This window comes from Myotis davidii, unplaced genomic scaffold, assembly GCF_000327345.1.
Source record: "Myotis davidii unplaced genomic scaffold, ASM32734v1 scaffold616, whole genome shotgun sequence".
Taxonomy (NCBI): Eukaryota; Metazoa; Chordata; class Mammalia; order Chiroptera; family Vespertilionidae; genus Myotis; species Myotis davidii.
This window is the reverse complement of record NW_006291965.1, coordinates 2,627,101-2,647,936: the sequence shown is the minus strand read 5'-3', so window position 1 is coordinate 2,647,936 and position 20,836 is coordinate 2,627,101. Positions and strand designations below refer to the sequence as shown.

General features: G+C 44.0%; 1 protein-coding gene across 3 annotated transcripts in view; it reads left to right on the top strand.

The window, feature by feature from the left end:
* Positions 1-20,836, top strand: part of FAM189A2 (family with sequence similarity 189 member A2) — a 54,413-nt gene that overhangs the window by 25,569 nt on the left and 8,008 nt on the right. For 2 of the 3 annotated variants that reach the window (XM_015565012.1, XM_015565011.1), the window contains exons 3-8: positions 3,583-3,693; positions 10,374-10,502; positions 12,185-12,292; positions 12,425-12,558; positions 19,609-19,738; positions 19,911-19,989. In XM_015565012.1, coding sequence (XP_015420498.1) covers positions 3,583-3,693; positions 10,374-10,502; positions 12,185-12,292; positions 12,425-12,558; positions 19,609-19,738; positions 19,911-19,989 — 691 coding nt within the window. The remainder of the gene's footprint in view (positions 1-3,582; positions 3,694-10,373; positions 10,503-12,184; positions 12,293-12,424; positions 12,559-19,608; positions 19,739-19,910; positions 19,990-20,836) is intronic. The other variant, XM_015565013.1, reaches the window with a different exon arrangement.

Sequence of the window (20,836 nt, the reverse complement as noted above, 5' to 3'; positions counted from 1 at the left end):
CTCCCTCTCTCTCTCTCTCTCATCTACCTCTATCTCTCCCCTCTCCAATCAATTAAAAAGATGTGTCAAGAATAAAAAAAAGTATTAGAGTTTTTAAAATTCAAAGTCTTTGAGTTTTTCCTCATGAGGAATTTGATGAGCTTTTGATATTTAAATAGAAACACACACACACACACACACACACACACACACACACACACACACACACATACACACTACACATTCACTAATCCCATTCATCTCCCAAAGGCCCCACCTCCTAATACCATCATCTTGGGGGTTAGGATTTCATCATATGAATTTGGGGAGATACAAACATTCAGGCCAGAGCACAGAGTTTTATTCCATTTATGAATATACTATAATCTGTTCATCCATTCTATTCTTGGATCTTTGCATTGTTTCCAAGTTTTGGTTAGTATGAATCAATCCACTGCTGCAAACATTCTTGTGCGTCTTCTTGTGGACATATACATTGATTTGTCTTGAGTATAGGGTGGTGTATGTTTAAATTCATTAGAAACTGCCAATAATTTTCCACAATGGTTGTATCGTTTTCTAATTGCTTCTTAGGCTCTTGAACAGTCCTATTTTTAGGCTCACTTTCTTTCCCAGAAGTATATGCAGCTGTAAGAACACTTGGAGATTCTGAGGAGTAGATCCTGTTAAGTTCTGGCTTTTCTCATTGATATTGTATGATTCACTTTTCTCAGGACTGTTGAGTCAATTCGCACTTGCCCATGGCTTTCTAGTTTCTAAAATGTTGTTGCTGTTTTCCCATTTGCTCTGTTTTTATGGATTTCTGCATTTAAAATTTTCCCTTTACTGCCATTTTAATGTGCTTTCAGGAATTAGTAGGACTAAATGCTTATGTTCAATGCATCATTTTAAAGCTATTTATTTTTTAACTACTCTATCTTTGTGTGATTACTGGAATAATTTATTAATTTAAATATGCATAGTTGAGTTCCAGTTGCATCTTGGACTTGGAGCACTAGGAGAATAAGCAAAATAAAACTGCTGGGCAGTGGGAAAGGTCAACCTATTTAGAGAATGAAATCTTGTCTCATAAAAGACATTGAATAATACTAAGCAGTTACAGGCATAATTACTTAAGGCTATTATGTGATGGGGATTATGAGGGACTTTTAGCAGGTAGGAATAGGCAAATTGAAAATGTTGTTTCTTCTTGATAGCCTCAGGCTCCACAAATATTCTTTTTTTCCCCCACAAATATTCTTTTATTGGGTCATTTAATTGAAATCTGGAATGAACAGAAGGCACAATTGCAAAAGGTCAGATTTGAGATGAGTTCCAAATACTGACTTGAAGAACATAATACCTTTTTGCATCAAGCTGCCTGATATATAAGTATCATAAAATACTCATGGTTATTGCTGGAAGTATTCCACTGTCAGTTTGTTCTCCTGTTGTTGGATATTTGAGTTCTTTTTATTTTTTGGTCTAATATGAATAAAGCTGCTGTAAGTCCTTTTGTGGGCAGTTGCATATTTTTCTCTGGGTCTATTTCTAGGAGTGGAATTGCAGGTCATATGGTAGGCATATATATTCAGAATTTTTAAAAATTAAAACTATATTTTAGAATAGTTTTAGATTTACAGAAATGTTGTAAAGATAGTACAGAGAGGTCCTATAACCTCATACCCAGTTTCCCCTATTATTTTTTAAATCTTTACTATTGAGAGTATTACAGATGTTCCCCCCTTTTTCAGTTTTCCCTATTATTGACACAATTAATGAGCTAAAGGTACATTAGTCACAATTAATGAACCAATATTGGTACGTCATTGTCAACTAAAATGTTTAGTCTCCAGGTGTCCTTAGCTTATACCTAATGTCCTTTCTCTGTCCAGGATCCCACCCAGGACGCCTTCTTACATTTCGTTGTCATGTCTGCAACCGTTTCTTAGACTTTCCTTGATTTCGATGTTCTCCGCTGTTTTGAGGAGTCCTTGTCAGGCACTTTGTAGAATGTGCCTCAGTTGAGATTGTCTGCTGTTTTTCTCGTGAACAGACTGAGGATATTATGAATGCTGCGCAGGAAGACTATAGAGGTAGAATGCCATTTTCATCATATCAGATGAAGGCTGCATACCATCAACAGGGCATACTAGTGATGTTAACCCTGGTCACTGTGTTGATATTGTGTTTGTCTCGTTTCTCCCCCTTGAAAGTTACTTCCCCTCGATCCTTTTCAGCCCACGTTTATGGTGTAGGGAGTTGAGGTGGAGTATACCCATAAATTATTTGGAATTCCTCTGCATGGGAGATTTATATTTAATTCTTATGCAATTGAAAAACAGTTTCCTAAAGCGGTGGTACATTTTATACACAGACAGGCGATGTCTGAGTGTCCACGTGCTCCTCATTCTCACCAATACTTACTGTTGTCCGTCTTTTTTATTTTAACCATTCTTGTTGGTGTAAAGTGGTATCTCATTATAGTTTTAATTTGCATTCATGGTCATTAATGATGTTGACACCTTTTCATGCTCTTATTGGCCAGTCCTGTATCTTCTTATGTCAAATACATGTTCCAGTCTTTTGCCCAGTTTTGTTTGTTTTAGCTAATGGTAAAGTGCCTGGGGCAGGGATGGGGAGGGGAAGGGGAATGGGAAGGGGAAGGGGAAGGGGAAGGCACCGGCAGGCATGCTCCCGGGAGGGAGAACACCTGCCCAATTTTCCCTTTGGGTTGTCTGCTTTCTATTTTGAGCTGAGGATAATCTGTATATTCTGGAAAAGGTTCTTTGTTCAACATATGTATGATATATTTTCATACATACTGAGGCTTGCCTGTTGACTCTTTAAATGGAGTCATTTGATGAGCTGGGCTTACGATTTTAATGATGAAGTTTGGGGTCTAGTGTTGGGTGATGGACTCTCACCCATTTTACATCTGCTGCTGCTAAGCCTTAGTTATGAGGATTAGTGGTGTGCTTTCTTTTCAAAGCATCTGATGTTGCGGTAGATACAGCAGTGGTTACTGGTGCCGCTCTGTCTGACCACTGATTGGGTGAAGGGTTTGAGGGGCAACCGAGGGAAATTCCAATCTTATCAGGAGAGGCGCAGCCTGTGTCACACAGAACTGCAAAAGGGCTCATCTTTATTGTCACTTGTATACTACAATTTCTGGCTAGTAATGGCTCTGAGCTTCTTGATTTCCCTGGGTTCCATTTATATTCTAGAATGCTCCGTTTGTCTACTTATCATTGATTCTGCAAACCTCAGGAAAAATAACAACGGCTCAAGGGGAAAGTCACTATTGCTTATTGCACTGTACAGATAAAAGATAGGGGCAGAACTCCCTTATCTGACAAGGGGGGTGGGGGCGTGGGATTGGGACATGGAATTGTTGAGAACATTTGAAAGGCACTGGCGTTCCTGAGCACATTTTAAACGTTCTAAAAAGTGGGGGGAAGTTTTTGAAACTAAAGCCATGGTTCTGATTTTAAAGAAAACGCTTCCTCTAGGAAGAGAATGTGAGTTTGTTTTCTTCAGATAAAACTCTCTCTGAACTTAGCTGTCATCTTTTTCTAACTACCTATGTTCTTGTCATTTCAGGTCAACCTCTTCGTGCTGCTCTCTGTGGTGTGTGTCCTCTTAAATCTCGCTGGGTTTATCCTGGGCTGCCAAGGGGCCCAGTTCGTGTCCAGCGTGCCCAGGTGTGATTTGGTAAGCAGTCCCGAAACGCCACTGTGCACTGGGCTGACCTGCCTGTCTGACTCACATTGGGTGCCAGTGTGTGGCTGGCAACATGGATGCACTAGGCAGCCTCTTAAAGTGAAACCCGAGGTTGGTAAAAGGAAGCTGTCTGCTAATTATTTTACTCAGGTTATCAGTTATTTTGTTCTAGGCAAGGGCCAGCCAGCAGAACCCCAAACCCCAGTAATACGGTGCATCGTTAGTTAACTGGTGGATTAGGTATCTACTGTCCTTATCTATCTGCTCTCATCTAAAGAGGAAAAATGGGTATTTTCAGAATACAAGTCAGCAGGCCTTTACGTACCCACAACCTTTGGAGGCCAGGTGTGTTTCAGATTTCAGAGTTTTCACAGTTTTTAGAAGATAAATGTGATGTATAGACTACTTATTCTGTAGCGCCCCAGTGGAATCTGGGACAGCGGCTGTAATAGAAACTTTTAAGATTTCAGAATTGAGTATAAGAGGTTGTGGACCTGTACCATCTCTGAATTTTTTTTCTAATTTTTAATTGTGGTAAAATACACATAACATAAAATTTACCATCCTAACCACTCAGTAGTGTTACGAACATTTACACTGTTGTTCCACTGATCTCCAGGCCTCTTTTCATCTTGCAAAACTGAACACTTTTCCCATGAAACAATAACTCCCCTTTTTCTTGCCCCACTCCCAGCCCCTGGCAGTCACCATTCTATTTTCTATGAATTGCACTACTTCAGGTACCTCATAGGAGTGGAATCATACAGTACTTTTTGATTGGCTTATTTCACTTAACACAGTAATCTTAAAGTTTATCCATACTGTACTTACTGTGTGTCAGAATTTTCTTTCTTTTTAAGTGTGAATAATATTCCACTCTATGTGTATAACACGTTTTGGTTATCCACTCATTCATCGATGGATGACTTGGTTGCTTCCTCCTTTTGGCTATCGTGAATAATGTTGCTATGGAAAAAGGATGACAAATATCTCTATGAAACCCTGCCTTCCATTCTTCGGGGTCTATACCCACAAGTGAAATTGCTCGTCATCTCTGAACTTTTCAAAAGGACTTTGTAGTAGCAAATGTCTCCCTGTGACATGAAGCAAAGCAAATACAAGGACTTTTTTAGAAATTGTATTAAAATCTCATCTATTTGGAACTTGGTTACCAGGCAGTCTCACCCTCTCAGGCTTTTGAAACCAGCCAGATACAACCACCTCCTCCAAAGGCTGTGTTTAGTCCCTCGCAGGGAAACTCACGACCTTCCTAAACAGGAAAGCTCCTTGGGAACTCCTGCAAGCCTGCTGCTCCCGCTGAACAGCCCTTTGGATTTTTGTCACGTAATCACTCAATAACCTTAAGTTATGGGGTCGCAGGCTCACAACCTTTTCTGATTTTGGCGGCCCTCTGCGATTCACCCTCATCCTTCCTGCTCACTGCAGCCGCCCAGTCCCTATCGTTGAGCCGAGCCTACAGGTCATTACCCAGGCTCCTGTTTCTAGCTATGCTGCCTCTCCCCCTCAAATTCCCTACCCCATACTTCCCCGTTCATCCAAGTGTCATCAGTCTTCTAAAGCCTCATTCGAAGATTTTCTCCTTCAGGAAATAGTCCCTGGTCCCCCGTACCCCCCCCCCCCCAAGATCATCCTCCAGAATGTCCTGGCTTACACTCCTAGGCATGTATTCCTTTCTTTTTGGGGATAAAGATATTCATACACGTGTCTTCTCTCTTTTTCCAGTGGGAATTTCTGTGGTTTTCTATTTCCTTGGGAGTTTTCAGCAGCCTCCTAAACATTCCTTTAGATAGAGAGAGTTCCCAGAAAAAAAAATTTGAACAAAGCTTAATTTTTCTCATTACCAATCACACAGCAAATCAGAAGGGGCAAATAGAGTAGATACAAGCTGGAAGTGAAAAGTCATAATATATGGAAAGACAGTGGGTAAGATTGTAGCATCTGTTACATGCCAGACACCATGCTAGAGGCTACAGCTAGAGGCTGCAGAGAGTAGGAAGAAAAGTCAGACATCGCTTCTGACCTGGAGTTTAATCAAGAGCAAGAGGAGTAGGATTCGCGTGCAAATGCTTGACCCGTGTTCACGGAGGGAATGAAGAGACGCCCAACTGCAGAGCAGGGTAGGTGTTCAGCCATCAGTGAGACACCGTTCTAGAGGATGCAGAAGAAGGGCTTGCGCCCATGGGGAGATGGGGAGGGCCACCCGAGTGTAGACATTTGAGATGGACCTTGAACAATGAACCAGTGGAGGGAGTGGGTAGAAGCCAGGTTGGGAGGACGGCGGTAAGAGGTCAGCCTCGTGGCTCCATCACGGGTAGCTCTGGAGAAAACAGAAGCCAGAGTGTGGGGTTAAGAGTACAGATGGTTGACTTTTCTGAGAAGTTTTGTGGTTCTCGACCCTGGCCCATTAGAATAACCTGGGGGAACTTTAAAAAAAATACCCAAACTTGGATCCCACATCCAGAGATTCTCAGTTGCCCTGGAGTGGGAGTCTGGGCATGAGTATTTTTTAAAGCTTTTCAGTGTGTGCTTATTTTGAAGCATTTTTCTCACCACAGAACCAACTCTGTGATAGTTTCTGATGATACGATTATAAAAAGTTGAACAAGCCATTAAAGTATAAGACAGAATGTAAAAAAATTATTTGAAATCTTACTATTTGGGGATAGAACAGCGAACTACTTGGTAACTTTAATTTGCCGTCATTCTATGCGTGAAACACATAATTTTCCATCAGTGGAGCCTTATAATTGTCTCATCAGTGAGGCTGCTAGACAGACGAAGGCTTTGCGGGGAGGGAGGTGCTCTCCTTCCTCCTTCCCTCTCCACCCACACCCGCCACCCCATGTCCATGGCAACAAGCCAGGAAGTTCCCTTTCATGTTCTCATGCTCATTACATACATGTGTATGGGGTGGGGTTATTCAAAATGTACTTTTAAAAAAATATTTTATTGGTTTCTTACAGAGAGGAAGGGAGAGGGATAGAGAGTTAGAAACATCGATCAGCTGCCCTCTACACACTCCCTACTGGGTATGTGCCTGCAACCAAGGTACATGCCCTTGACCAGAATTGAACCTGGGACCCTTGAGTCCACAGACCGATGCTCTATCCATTGAGCCAAACCAGTTAGGGCTCAAAATGTACTTTTCAAAAATGGGATATATTGTATCTACTCGCCTGCATATTGTTTTTCTCTCACTTAAAGATATAGGAGATGGAGAGAGGAGCAGGTTAGTTCACTCTTTTCTTGTCTGTGGTGGTCTTGCTTCAGCCAGTAGGAGCAGTGCTGCTTGTCCCTGTGGGCTTTTCCTGAGTGGGGCAGGTTCCCAGGACAGCGGTTGCTCTGCTTATCTTATATTTTGTTACACATACGACCATTTGATGACTTTATTCACTATTTTTTTAAAATTGAGGTACAATTTACAGACAGTGAAATGCACAAATCTTATGTGTGCAGTTCATTGGGTTTTGATCAGTGCATACATATTCATCTTAACAAACACGCTCGTGTATACAGCCCGTCAGGATCCAGAACATTTATTTTAGTGCCCCAGGAAGTCCTGTGGTCTCCTCAGGCAGCCTCTACTGTCTCTTAGGCAACCATTGCTCCAGTGTCTTCCAGAGATTAGTTTTGCCTGTTCTGGAACTTACTATAAATGGAGTCATACAATATATGCCTTTTTGTGTCTGACTTATTTTGCTCAGTATGAAAAATTTTGAGATTTATCCTTTATTTTCCCAGAGCAGTATGTCACTGTATAAACACACTACAACTTATTTTATCCACTCTCCCGCTGATGGACATTTGGGTTGTTTCCAATTGGGAGCATTATGAACAAAGCTATTATAAATATTTTTGTCTAGTTATTTTTTTTTGTGGACCTGGTTTTATTTCTCTTGAGTAAATATATATATACAAACAGAGGTAGAACTGCTGGGTTATGAAATAAATGTATGTCTAACTTCATAAAAAACTTCCTAAATAAATATTTTTAATTTAAAATATATAGCAGTTCCTGTAATAAAGGGCTTCAGCTCCCTTTTCTCCAGTGGCCCTCCTCCAGCAACAAGTGTCTTTCATTTTTTGCCAGTCTCCTGGGACTGAGGTAGATCTCCTCCTTACTTTCATTGGCAGTTCCTTAGTTGCTAAAGATGCATTGCCACTTTTTAGTCATCTTCCCAGGAAATGCTGATGTGCAGCGAGGGTTGAGAACCACAGTACTGGGTGATGGCGGGAGGAAGGAGTAGATCTAACAGCCAGTGTCAAGGTTGAAGGATGGATGTTGTTCACTGAGGCTTGGGGATACTTGACCAGGTTTGTGTGCAGGTTAAAGAGATTGAGGAGAAGTTAGAGTACGTTTTTAGAAACCTTGGTCAGGCATGGGATTAGGAGGGGAGGTGAAGGATCAGGACCAGGGAGAACACAGAATACAAAATGCACAGTTGTCTAGAATCATTTTGCACAGAGCCTTTGGCTTCTTGTATCAGCTGGGCACAGTCATTGATGTTCATTAGTATTTGCAGGACGATTAAACTTTCAAATAGTCTTGTTTAAAGGGATTAACCTTCATACATCTGGAAAATTTTACCATGCACACTGGCTTACCCCAAAGGTTTCTGTGTATTTGAATGTCGGGCGTTGTGTGAATAATGCAGCCGTGTGTGTAGCCCACACAGGCCTGGTTTCTCTCTTAACGGAATGCCTTATATCAAGAATGGACTTGTGGGAAGGGAGTACTTGATAAAATGACACCTCGTCTTACCTGAGGGAGGCAGAATCCTTCAATAAGATCTTGAGAATTACAGAAGTACAAGAAATAGAAATCGCACTGTGTCATGTTGGAAAAAGTGAGCTTGGGTCCTCCTTGGGGAGGAAAGGGCCTTGTGTACATGGGCAGAGTGGAGACGCACAGAATGTATCATCTCTGTTGGCTGCTTGTTTGTTACTACTAAACAGTGCTGCCTGCACTGAAACAGGAAGCTCCCAGCTGGAGACTTTAAGGGAGGAAAACCATTGAGAGTAATATTTAGCTGCAGAATTTAATTATGGGAGAGGGGCCAAGAGACAGCCAGCGATCCCCAAGAGGAAAGGAAAGTTCCAACCCACCTAGACCCAGCCTAGAGAAATCCTGTCCGAAGAGCCACAGTGGTTTCCCCTTCGAAGGCAAGAAGCTAGGATGCATCTTCAACAATGTGAGATGGAAAAAGAATTCAAACACAGACAGCTTAGTATGTGTGTGTGTGTGTGTGTGTGTGTGTGTGTGTGTGTGTGTGGTGGGGTGTGGACTCAGGTGTGAGGGCATTGCTGAGATAATCTCTGTGGACAAACTAGGGAAGGAAAGAAACCAAATGGGCATGAATGGACAGATGATGGAGTCCATCAAGGTAACTTTGGTTGTAATCCTTTGTATCACAGGCATTTACATTAAAATCTGGGCATCAGTGTTTGATATAATAATGCATCCTTTCCATGTGGTTTAAGGACAAGGAATCCATGGAGTTCTGGAAGAGGCAAAACTAATCTATGTAGAAAAAAAAATCAAAACCTTGGTTGCCTTTAGAAGGGTGTGGGCAGGGATTGATGGGGAAGGGGCGTACTCTCATGGTCATGTTCTCTATGTTGATAGGGTTTGGGTGACTCAGGTGTATGCATTGCTCAAAATTCCTTGAATGGTATGCTTAACATTTGTGTATGCAAATTTTGTGTGTACATAAATTTTCAAAAAAAGAAAAACTATAACCAAATTTAAAAAAAAGCAATGTAATCCAGTAGTGGAATTTTTCCTTTAGCTTCCTAGTCAAATTTTTCCTAATTTTCAAAACTACCGTGAAATTTATTACTATGGCTAGAGGGTAAAAATCTTAATTGAATAAGAAAATTTTGTTTTCTGATCATTGAAGTTATCACTTCAAATAAATAAAATATTGAAGATGTGAACTAAGAGATCTCTTTAAGTACACATGGTTTAGGGATAATGTTCACCAAAATGTACCGTCTGCTTGTTATAGGCACACAGTAGACTGAGCTTCCTTGCCCTCTTGGAGTTCGGTGGGGACAAATTAGGTAAAGGGTTGAGTGTCATTGCCAAGAGGAAGATTTATGCTAGGGTTACCAGATTTAGCAAATAAAAATACAAGACAGACGTTAATTACATTTGAATTTAAAATAAACAGCTAATAGCTTATGCTATAAACATGTTTCATGCAATATTTGGGACATACTTATACTAAAAAATGGTCTATTATTTTTTTCAAATTTAACTGGGTGTCTTGCATTTTATCTGACAACCTTACTTTAAGTGCCAATTTGCAATTTATCTTGTGTTCTCCATTTCTCTGACACAGCAATGATTAATCCTGAGATGGTAGATACTCTACCAACCTGTGTCTCTAAGTTAATTTGATGAGCAGAGTCCCCTGTTGACCTAAATGGACATGTAGCATGTTTAAGAAATAACCTTGTTTGGTTAAGCCACTGGAAATTGGGGGCTGATTGTTAGCACAGCACACCAGAGCCTGTCCTGACTGATACAGACTCTGCCTGACCCTAAACCCTGCCTTAATCTCATTCTGTAGGATTGGTGCTCCATGGTGTCGCCTGTGTATTTTTTGTTAATAATGAAATTATTATTCTGCCTTTTCCCCCCGAAGGTGGACTTAGGTGAAGGCAAGATTTGCTTCTGTTGTGAAGAATTTCAACCAGCCAAATGCACAGACAAAGAAAACGTCTTGAAACTCTTCCCGGTTCAGCCTTGTAGCGCGGTTCACCTTCTACTTAAGGTATTTTGAATGAATTCCATAGCCCAGCAATGAAAACACTATAGAGCCCCCAAAAAGCAAAGTTCCTTGTTACCTCCTTCAAATAGCTATGCTGCTGAAGCTATGTGAACAACCCCTCATCGGTGACTCGGAGACAGAATTGAACACAGAAAGAGTCACATATTATTGTGTGTCTCTTACATTGTGTATGGACAGCTTTCTTTGGGTTCAAGAATTATAAAATAGTAAAAAAAAATGTAAAGGAGTGTGTGTGTGTGTGTGTGTGTGTGTGTATGTATGTATATACACACACACACATATACATATGCATATATGTATACACATATAATATAGCTTTTAGCAAGCCCTTTAAATTGCTTGCCCATTTGCCATTGTTCTGATGCTCCTAGGTCGGAGTAAGTGAGTCTTGTGGGCTGTTGAGTGCTATCGTTCTGGGACACACACTTAGGAGAGATACTGGCCAGAAGACACAGGAGAAATTCAAGCACTTTACCTCTCATTTCATAGGCAACAACTATAATAAGCAAAAGAGATTAAAACCAAATGATCCCAGTTGAAGACAAATACAAAATTAACCTTTATTAGGAAGCTGGATAAAAATGGTGTCCTGACCGAAGGCCCACCAGCCCAGGGAGTGACAAGATCAGTTGGTGAAGTGGGCGGTACTAGCTTTTGGATAGGCTGCCTCTCATGGCTTTCTTTAGTTAGGCTTTTGTTTGTAGTTTATTTCGGGGGGAGGAGGAATCTCCCAGCAGAGGAAGAAGCTGCCAGCTCTCTGGATTATGCAGGATGTAAAAACGGCTCCTTTCTTTGGCTTCTGGAGTTTTCGTAGCTGAGTCACCCCCAAACTTCCTGAGCCAGGACTTAGCTTAGGGAAAACCCCACTAAGGAGCCAGGACTGTGGCAACAGAAACTTGGAATCGCCTCTGCTGCTATTCTGAGAAGTGTGTTTAGAGGAGAGAAGCCCTGTTTACACTCGGGCGGCCTGCCCCCTCCCTTGTCCCAGTTGTGTGCCCTGGGCAGCTCTGCCAGTAGCTCCTGAAATAGAATCAGTGGCCACAGATGCAGCAGCAAGCTGTCCTGGTGCAAGGCTGTGGGAGGGGGAGGCTGGGAATTAATGTCACGGGAAACTCCAACTTCAGAAGAGAAACTCACTGCTTTCCTGGAGGGAATGTTTCCGTACAGTGTCCTGATGCTTGCAGAGAGAAATAGTGCAGCATCTGGTCTTTCTGGGACAGGAAGCTTCTCAGATAAGTTTTTAAACTAAGAAGTACACACCATTGCGTGAATCATCATAATCATCAGCATTAAAAAAATCCTCACCTGAGGATATGTTTACTGATTTTAGAGAGAGAGGAAAAGAGAGAGAGAGAAACATTGGTTGGTTTCCTCTGGACTCATCCCTACTGGGGATAAAACCTGCATCCTAGGTATGTGCCCTGACTGGGAAATCGAACCCAGAATGTTTTGGGTGTGCGATGCTCCAACCAACTGAGCCACCTGGCTAGGCATCACTAGCATTTTGGGGGGCCTTTACCAGGTAATTCCTTTACATGACTTTTCTCATGAGAATTATCTAACTGGGACAGGACAGTGTTATTAGTTATGTTTAAAAGTTTTTATATTGCATTCTGGTCACCTGCTTTAAAGTAATGAGAGACGTCTCTGTTTCCTTGTCCCAGAAAGTCCTTTTTGCCCTGTGTGCCTTGAACGCCCTGACCACCACCGTCTGCTTGGTGGCCGCCGCCCTGCGCTACGTCCAGATCTTTGCCGCCAGGAGGTCCTGCAGCGTAAGTCCCCGCGAGGTGGCACCGCCACTGTGATTCTGCGGAACCGCCCGGGCCTTTTCTGTGCGGGTTGCTTCCCCCCGCCCCGAGCCTCAGGGGTGCAGGCGGCTGACCAATGCGGTGTTGTTTCATTAGGATGAATCCCAGATTTCTGCCGAGGAAGTGGAAGAACAGGGACGCATCCCAGACCCCGATGACTTCGTGCCACCGGTGCCACCCCCTTCCTATTTCGCCACATTCTACTCGTGCACACCCCGGATGAACCGCAGGTGCCGTTTCTAAGCCCCCACCCCACCCGGTTCTCTGAGGGGTGCTCTTAGTTTTGAGGACTGTAGCCCTGGACTTTTCTCTAAATCTGGACAGATTGTGTTATTTGGGGGGATTTTAAAATTTATTTCCTTCTCTCTCTCTCTCTCTCTCTCTCTCTCTCTTTCTCTTTGATAAACTGCATGAAACCAAAGAAAAGTCAGACCTTGACCTAAAGATATACTTTTTCAATTTCAATTAGCTTCCCAGGAAAAGTGACACCCAGGGAGATAACAGCTGTAATTTGACATGATTGAGAGCTGCGTTGCCCTGGAAACACGCTCAGTTAGGCCAAATTGATGTTCATTATAACACCATCAGCAGGCCCCCAAATCATGCAGTTCTTCCCAGCCATTAAAAAATGGTGAATTATTAATTACTTCTCTCTGGTCTAGAAAACGTAGACACTAGGCTTACTATCGTTTTCAAATTCTAGCTCCAAATTTGATTGTTTCTTTTTTATTTTATTTTTATTTTATTTTATTTTATATGTATATGTTTTTAAGTCCTCACCCGAGGATATTTTTTCCATTGATTTTTAGAGAGTGGAAAGAGAGAAATATTGATGTGAGAGAAACACATTGGTTGCCTCTTGCACTCAACCGACCAGGGCTCGGGTCGGGGAGGAGCCTGTAACCCAGGTATGTGCCCTTGACCTGGGAAACTTTGGTCCACAGACTGACCCTCTGTCCACTGAGCCAAACCAGCTAGGGCTGATTATCTATTTCTTAACTCTCAGGAATTGTTATTTGAAGAATGAAATGCTGCAACCCTTCCTCTGATTGTTACCGAGCGCTAGAATTGTAACTCTCTAAGAAATGACTTAATTCATTCAACAAACACTTAATCCCTTCTCTGCTGCTTACTAACTAATCACTGTGCTGGGTTATTGAGATTCAAAATGGGTGAGACCCACCCCTCTGCATATGGAGGAGCTCACAGCCCAGGCCCTGCGGAGTGAGTGTGGCTAGGACCCAGGAAGTAGTGTCAGAGGAGAGGACTTACGTGCACCAAGGAGCACCCTGCCCTGGGTCGGCCGCAGGGAGCTTGAAGGAAGAGTCAGGGTTGGCGTCCTGGACAAGGTGATCTTAAACTGAACTTAGAGGATAAACAAAACTATACTTAAGCTTCCAAAGAGAATCTCTGAATTCTACAGAAAGACAAGTGTCTTTAGCTTGATATTCAGAGACCCAGGAATTTTTAATTTTTAATCTCTGAAGTACAGGTGGAAGGTTGTCAAATTTGGTGCCAGGCATGGTTTTTGGAAATCCATTTTAAAAAAATATATTTTTATTGATTTCAGAGGAAGGGAGAGGGAGAGAAAGATAGAAACATCAGTGTTTCTACTGGAGATTCAGCCCACAACCCAGGCATGTGCCCTTGGCCGGAATCAAACCTGGGACTCTACAGTTCTCAGGCCGATGTTCCATCCACTGAGCCAAACTGGCCAGGGCGGAAATCCATTTTCTAATGCTTGGGGCAGCCATACATGACCCTGGAACAGGTTGCCAGGGTTAGCTACCGCCAGATGCTGTTAATGCTCTCTTCCTTGTGTTGGAGTCATACTTAAACCCCACCTCCAGGCCCCTGCCTGGCCACCCCCTAGGTGGAGGTAGAGATGACCACAGAGCCAGAGGGGGAGGCTGCTGGTGGGGTCGGATAGGCTGGGGTGGTCGAGGAACTCAACGCTTGAAGCTGCAGGGGCCAAGACAGCCTCCTTAGTCTCTTAGGAAATGAGCCAGAATTACAGGGGCCATAGAGACAGCCACAAGACCCATATTCTTTGTGCACATTAGGACACGTTTGCTAAGAACCTTAGCCCGATCTCAGGCTGCATGCAGAGGGCTTATGGGAAGGCGGTAAACTGCCTGGCGTTTCCTGGTTTGGGAGAGAAAAGCCCTTCAACAAGAAGACTTCCTTGGCCCTTGAGGCCGTGGGTGAGCACTTGGTTGACCCAAGAGGAGGCAACAGACAGATTTAGTTTCCTGCAGCAGCAGAAAGGGAGAGTGACTCATGTGGGCCTGGGTTTGGAGTTGTGCCTGTGGGGCATCCCCCCTCCTCCTTTCCCCCCACTTCCCCTCTCTTCTCCTTCCTTTCTTTCCTTCCTCTCCCCTGCTCGTCCATAGTCACGGTTAGCAGGAGGGTATACGTGCATCTCTGGATTTGTCCCTCTTAGTCCTGAGACAGCCCCTAGCCAAATGTAGGTTGGAAGAAGACAGGCAAGCTTCTCATCAAGGGCATTGCTATTCAGAACTTTCTTGAAGGAACGTGGGGAGAGGGTGTTAAAGCAAATCAGGCTGGAGAAGAAGACACTGCTGGGCCTGAACCATGTACCTGGAGCCCGAGAGCACATCTCCATGAGCAAACACCCCCATTTCTGACATTCCACCGTCTTAGCGTGCAGCCCACTGTCTTTTGTTAAATGGCTAGATTTATTCACCTCTCTATACATACTCTTTCCGGGATATTTTTAAGTTTGACCAACTTTGCTAGATTCTCGGTATAAATCAGCTTTATAGACACTAGATGTCTAATCCCAATTGGTAACTTTTTTTTCCTTGTAAGCAGGCAGGCAAAATATTTATGAATGTTATTTAAAAATTTCCATAACCAGTGGTGTTAAGTGTTTTCACACAATAGAGGCTCCCCATTTCCTGCTGGGTATGGTGACCTCTCCGAAGAGGTTTATTTATTTAACTTCTATAAATACAACCGCTTCATGCATTGGTCTCTCCTTGAGAAAGGGCTTCTCAAGTTACTGTCACAAACAGAGGCCCAATTGCAGTCCTGGCTGCTGGCCAAGCGCCGGTTATCTACTGAGTGAATCGATTTGCCGTTCGGGAGGGGGCTGTGCACCGTCGCCATCCCCCCAACCCCCCCGGGAGCCCCCATTCTCAGAAATGGGCTGGAGCCAGGAGTCAGAAAGGAGACTCTCTAAACGACAGGGTGTCCCCAAAAATGTGTCCACGCTTTAACAGCTGATGGCTCAGTTTTGAAAAGGAGACGTAGTGTGATAAACACTGACTTTATAATTATTCAAAGTGTAAATATACATTTTTGTGACACCCTGTATTTTGTGAACATGGACATGGTTGTACCATGGGATGTCACCTGCTGTAGAAAATTACTGAAGTGGGTGGGAGGCAGGTGGACCTGGGCATTTCTTAAAAGTGAAGAAATATGTATGTTTTTATTGATTTCAGAGAGAGGAAGGGAGAGGGAGAGAGAGAGAAACATCAGTGATGAAAATCATCGACTGGCTGCCGCCTATACACCCCCTACTAGAGACTGGGTCTACAACCCGGGAATCGAACCGTGACTTCCTGGTTCATAGGTCAACACTCAACTACTGAGCTACACCAGCCGGGCCATTTGCTTTCTTAATGATTTCCAAACTCAACCTCAGGTTGACCCAGTGCTCAGCTGCTGGGCAGGGTACCCTTGCCTCGCTCCCCCCTTTAGGGGCAGCAACGCTACCACCACGTGCCAGGAGAAGGGCGCACCCAGCTTTCCCAGTGCACAGAGGCCCATCCGCTTTGTCAAGGGCAATCAGTTGCTGTGTCCCCCTCGGATGAGTTCTCCAGGCCTATTTGTAGGATCATGTTCTGCACAATCTGTTTGGGTTTCCTGTTCACCTTCAGGGCTCAGGAGCACGAACCAGAGAAGGTTTCCTGGAGACTCTGGGATGAACTTGAAAGAGCCCAGGCTCTGGAGTCTCCTGAAGGGGTGACCCTGGGCGGCTCTTCTACCATTTCCGAGCTCCAGTCTGCTCATCCACCTGCGTGGTCATGGGGCTGCGGAGAGGCTTGTTACGAGAATATGGCCATAAGAAAGCTTCCAAAAGTGCACAGCTTCCACTATGCTCTGTCCCTGTTCATTGCCCTGTTTAAAAAAAAATCCTTGGCATGTTCCTTGCTCGTAAGAAACATTTAGCCCTTAATCTCACTTCTGCCTTATCAGGTAGCAGTTTTCTAAAGACACTCATTCTTAGTGAAAATCTGATCATCTTTCCCAGATACAACGGGTTTCATTTCAGCCACCAGCCACCGTTTCCTTTGGTGGTGGTCTCAGCCCTGCTGTGCACTGGCACCCCCTGGGGCACTGACAGCCTGACAGCCTGGAGATACCTGTTCTTGCCCCCCCACCCCACCCCACCACTGGCAGTTAGAGCAGAACTTCTAGAGGGGAGGCCTGGGCAGCCACGGTTTGGAAACCTCTCCCAGTGAAAGCCAGGAAGAATCAGGAAGAAACCTGCCAGGAGAGAGCAGACCTGTTCCCCACAAACAGATCCTATTTACCCAGAGGGAAAGGAAATAAATGCAGAAAAGCCTCCTGAGAGGAAGGGACTTCCCTTCTGCATCAGCTGTAGCAGCATCTCCCATCAAAACGCGGCTTTCCTGGTCGTTTTAATAACAACCAGAGAGGCTGTTCTTTTTTGTTTGTTTGTTTTTTGGTCAATTTAGATAAAGTACATCCCTCTTCTCGTCAGTTTTCTTCTTGAAGAAATTTCTGTAGTTTAGGGTCTAAATGGAAGCCCTTTCTTCTCTGTGAATGTACTATATTGGTAGCCACTGGGCTGGGGATATAAAACAAGGACCACAGAGCTGACAGACAGACAGGGGGTTCACTTTCCAGGCCAGGGCCCAGCAGTGAGGAAATGCTGGAGTTGGCTGAGGGGAGACGTTTGTAAGGGCTAGAAGATGGCTCACCAGGTTAGGGCGTGAGGAGAGGACAGAGGGGTGCCCAGGGCTCCTGGAGTAGACAGGTCACCGTGTGCATTGGTCCGGAAAGCGCCTGCAGGCAGGTCCCGGAAGGATCTGGATGCTGGAGTCGCTGGCGTTTATAGCTGTCGAAGAGCTTTGGCTGCATTGGAGCGTTGGGGAGGAATCGCGGGCAAGTCCCGCTCCGAGAGAGAATCTAAGCTCCCTTTCTTGGTAACTCCCAGGACCCCTCCCTCCCCTGGGAGAGACCCTCCAGGCTGGCACCTCTCTTTAGACATAGTATGTGCTACGTACTGAGCTGCACCTGTCCATGCAATCAGGTGTCAAATATAACCTTCTCCCTTCCCACGCGGGTCAAGCAGGGATGGCAGTCTTCCTTCCGAACAAAGATCAAGGGGAAAAGGGGAGAGCTTTCTGCTTTGTTTTATTTTAATTCAGGCTGCAGAAGTCTCATTCTTCTACATCCCAGAATTCCAAAAGTTTTACTGTGAGGAATAAAGAACATTACATCTTTTTCAACTTCCTTTCCTCCACCCATTGCGTTTTTGAAAGTGGACACCGGACATAACATGGAACGGCCACACTTCCAGAGAGCCCCTTTCCAGAACAGCAGTGCCCTGCGCGCGTGGCTCCAGAGCCCGTCTTCTCCTTCGTCTCCTTCAGTGTGTGTCCGTGTTTGCGTTTCAAGAGCAGACGTTAAACGTTGCTGTTACCTATTTTTTTAGCCTCCAATACTCCACGGATTTAATATAGTTTCTTAGGGTCTTCTCTGTATTTTTAAAAATTGAGATACAATTGAAATTGGATACAAATTCAGGTGTGTGACATAATGGTTTGACATTTGTATATACAGCAAATGATCTCCACAATAGGTCTGGTTAGCTGATGCATTCTTGGGAATTTTTAAGACCTTCTGTCTTAGCAAGTTTCAAATACAATTGAGTATTATTAACTATAGTCACCATGCTGTACATTACATCCCCAGGACTTATTTTTATAACTGGGAGTTTCGTTAAAAGGTGCAAACTCCCACTCGGCTGGTGTGGCTCAGTGGTTGAGCGTTGACTTATGAACCAGGAGATCAAGGTTTGATTCCCAGTCAGGGTACATGCCCAGGTTGCGGGCTTGATCCCCAGTGTGGGGCATGTAGGAGGCAGCCGACCAATGATTCTCTCTCATCATTGATGTTTCTCTCCTTCTCCCTTCCTCTCTGAAATCAACCTAAAAGTATTTTTTAAAAGTTACAAAATTCCACATATTTTTAACTATTATTTAATCATTTTTTTAATATTTTATTTTCCCTATCACTATTTATCCCCTCTATGCCCTTTTCCACCCCCACCCCTAACCCCTGCCATCACCACGGTGTTGTCCATGTCCTGAGTTCTCTCTCTCTTTTTATTCTTTTTTGCTCAATCCTCCCTCCCTTCCCCCTCCCCAACCAGAGCTGTCTGCCTGTTCTCTATGAGTCTGCCTCTATTTTGCTTGGTAGTTCAGTTTTTTAACTATTCACTGTTATTCTAAAATTTAGGTTCTTTGTTACATAGGGGTGTGTGTGTGTGTGTGATTTTCTGTGGACGCTGGCAGGAAATCTTGTGGGTTTTTTGTTTTTTTGTTTTTGTTTTCTGCCCTCAAGGGTCCCTCACCCGCAGGACAAAATGCGCAGTGCCTGGCATGCAGCAAGCGCCCATCAGTGTTTGGTGAATGGCCATCCTCAGGAAGGGGCCCTTTCCTCCCTCTGCTGTATGCTGCTTTGTCTCTGAGCTCTGATGTGGTTGCTTTATTTTAAAAATTTACTTATCCTTTCAAATATATTTAACAAGTAGTGAGTTTCTACCACGAATCAGACCTTAGGGAAACCCAGATAAGAACATTGTCATGTCAGAAATAATTGAGTTTCTCTGTGTCCCTAATTTTGTCTTTTCTTTAATTGGGGTGAAGTTAACCGTTTGAAAATGTACAATTCAGTGGCATTTAGTACATTCACGTGCACCCATCACCTCCATCTAGTTCTGAAGCATGTTTTTCACCTCCAAGGAGTTCTACATCAATTGGCCACTCCCCACTCCATCCTTCCCCCCAGCCCCTGGCAACCGCTCATCTGCTTTCTGTCTCTCAGGGATTATCGTTTGCTTTTTGCCTGGTGGGTTTTAAAGGAACGATGGTATCGCACACGATGCGTTGCCACTTGCCTAAGGATAAGCATCTAGAGGCGAAGGCCCGTGTGCGGGAGCCCAGGTCTGCTGGCCTGTCCGCAGAACGTGCTTCCTGATGCCAAGATGCTTTTCCTAGGATGGTTGGTCCTGACGTGATCCCACTGCCGCATATCTATGGGGCAAGAATCAAAGGCGTGGAGGTGTTCTGTCCTCTGGACCCGCCGCCTCCGTACGAAGCTGTGGTGAACGAGACAGAACGGGAGCAGGTACTGTCCGTGCAGGTTCGCTCTGGTATGTTGACCACAAGTAGGCAAAGCCGCGCTGGGTACAGACAGCCATGGGAGACCGTTTGCTCAGCAGATCTTTTTAAGTTCACGGAGCCCAGATCATGCTTGAGTTGAATATCAACCAATATTCCTCTCTTTTCCTGTGATGCAGACGTCTTCATTCCAAATATCAGGGGGGTCAGAAGCCGCCACCAGTCCGATGGAACCGATCGGCGTGCCGGTGACTCACGGTAATGCACACGGTCACTGCCCGCCCCTGTGAGGCATTAAGTTAAAACATGGTAAAATAATGATCTCCGTGGTATTTTGTTGGAGGTCAGATATTCTTGGAGCTACAGCCTTTGCAGGTGCAAAACTACTATCAATGTTGAGGGCGTACAAGTGGGAGATGACATTGAACAGAAATACAGATAATTCTAGAATCTGTTATGAGTTACCAGACTCTTCTCAGGGACCTATGACATAGATTAGAGTTTAATTTGGCATCCCTGTGTTTTCCAACCTAAGATTTTTTTCTTCTGCTGTTAAAATAAGATGAGCTGATTTGAAGAGAAATAAAAAAAAGCTTTTCATTTCTAACACGGGTGATTTGCTGTGAGATCATGCGCAGGCCATGCTGCCTTAACATGCAGGGAATTTTGATTTCCAGTCCTGCATTAAACATTAGAGTCGGTTTGTATGTATCTTTGCCATTTAAGGGGACATTGTTGCAGCTTTCTCTCTTTGGAGAGGTTTTAAGTGTCCCAGAAAATTGCCCACCAGGACAAAATTGCACACGGTGATAAATAATGGATCAACTTTTAGCTATGATAGGCAGAGGTGGTTTTTCAGCAGCACCGTTGGAGTTAGGTTTCTGTCCCGTTCACCTTCGGTCTTATGTAGAATTACACAGTGCGCCCTGTTTCCTGAGTATGTTTGTAATTCTTCCATTTCTTTTTTCTTTTTAAAAATCTTTGTTGTTGAAAGTATTACATATGTCCCCCATTTTCCTTCATTGACCCCTTCTAACCCACCCCTGCCCCCTGCCGCAGGCTTCCACCACACTATTGATAAATAAAATATGGTGTCTTCCCTTAA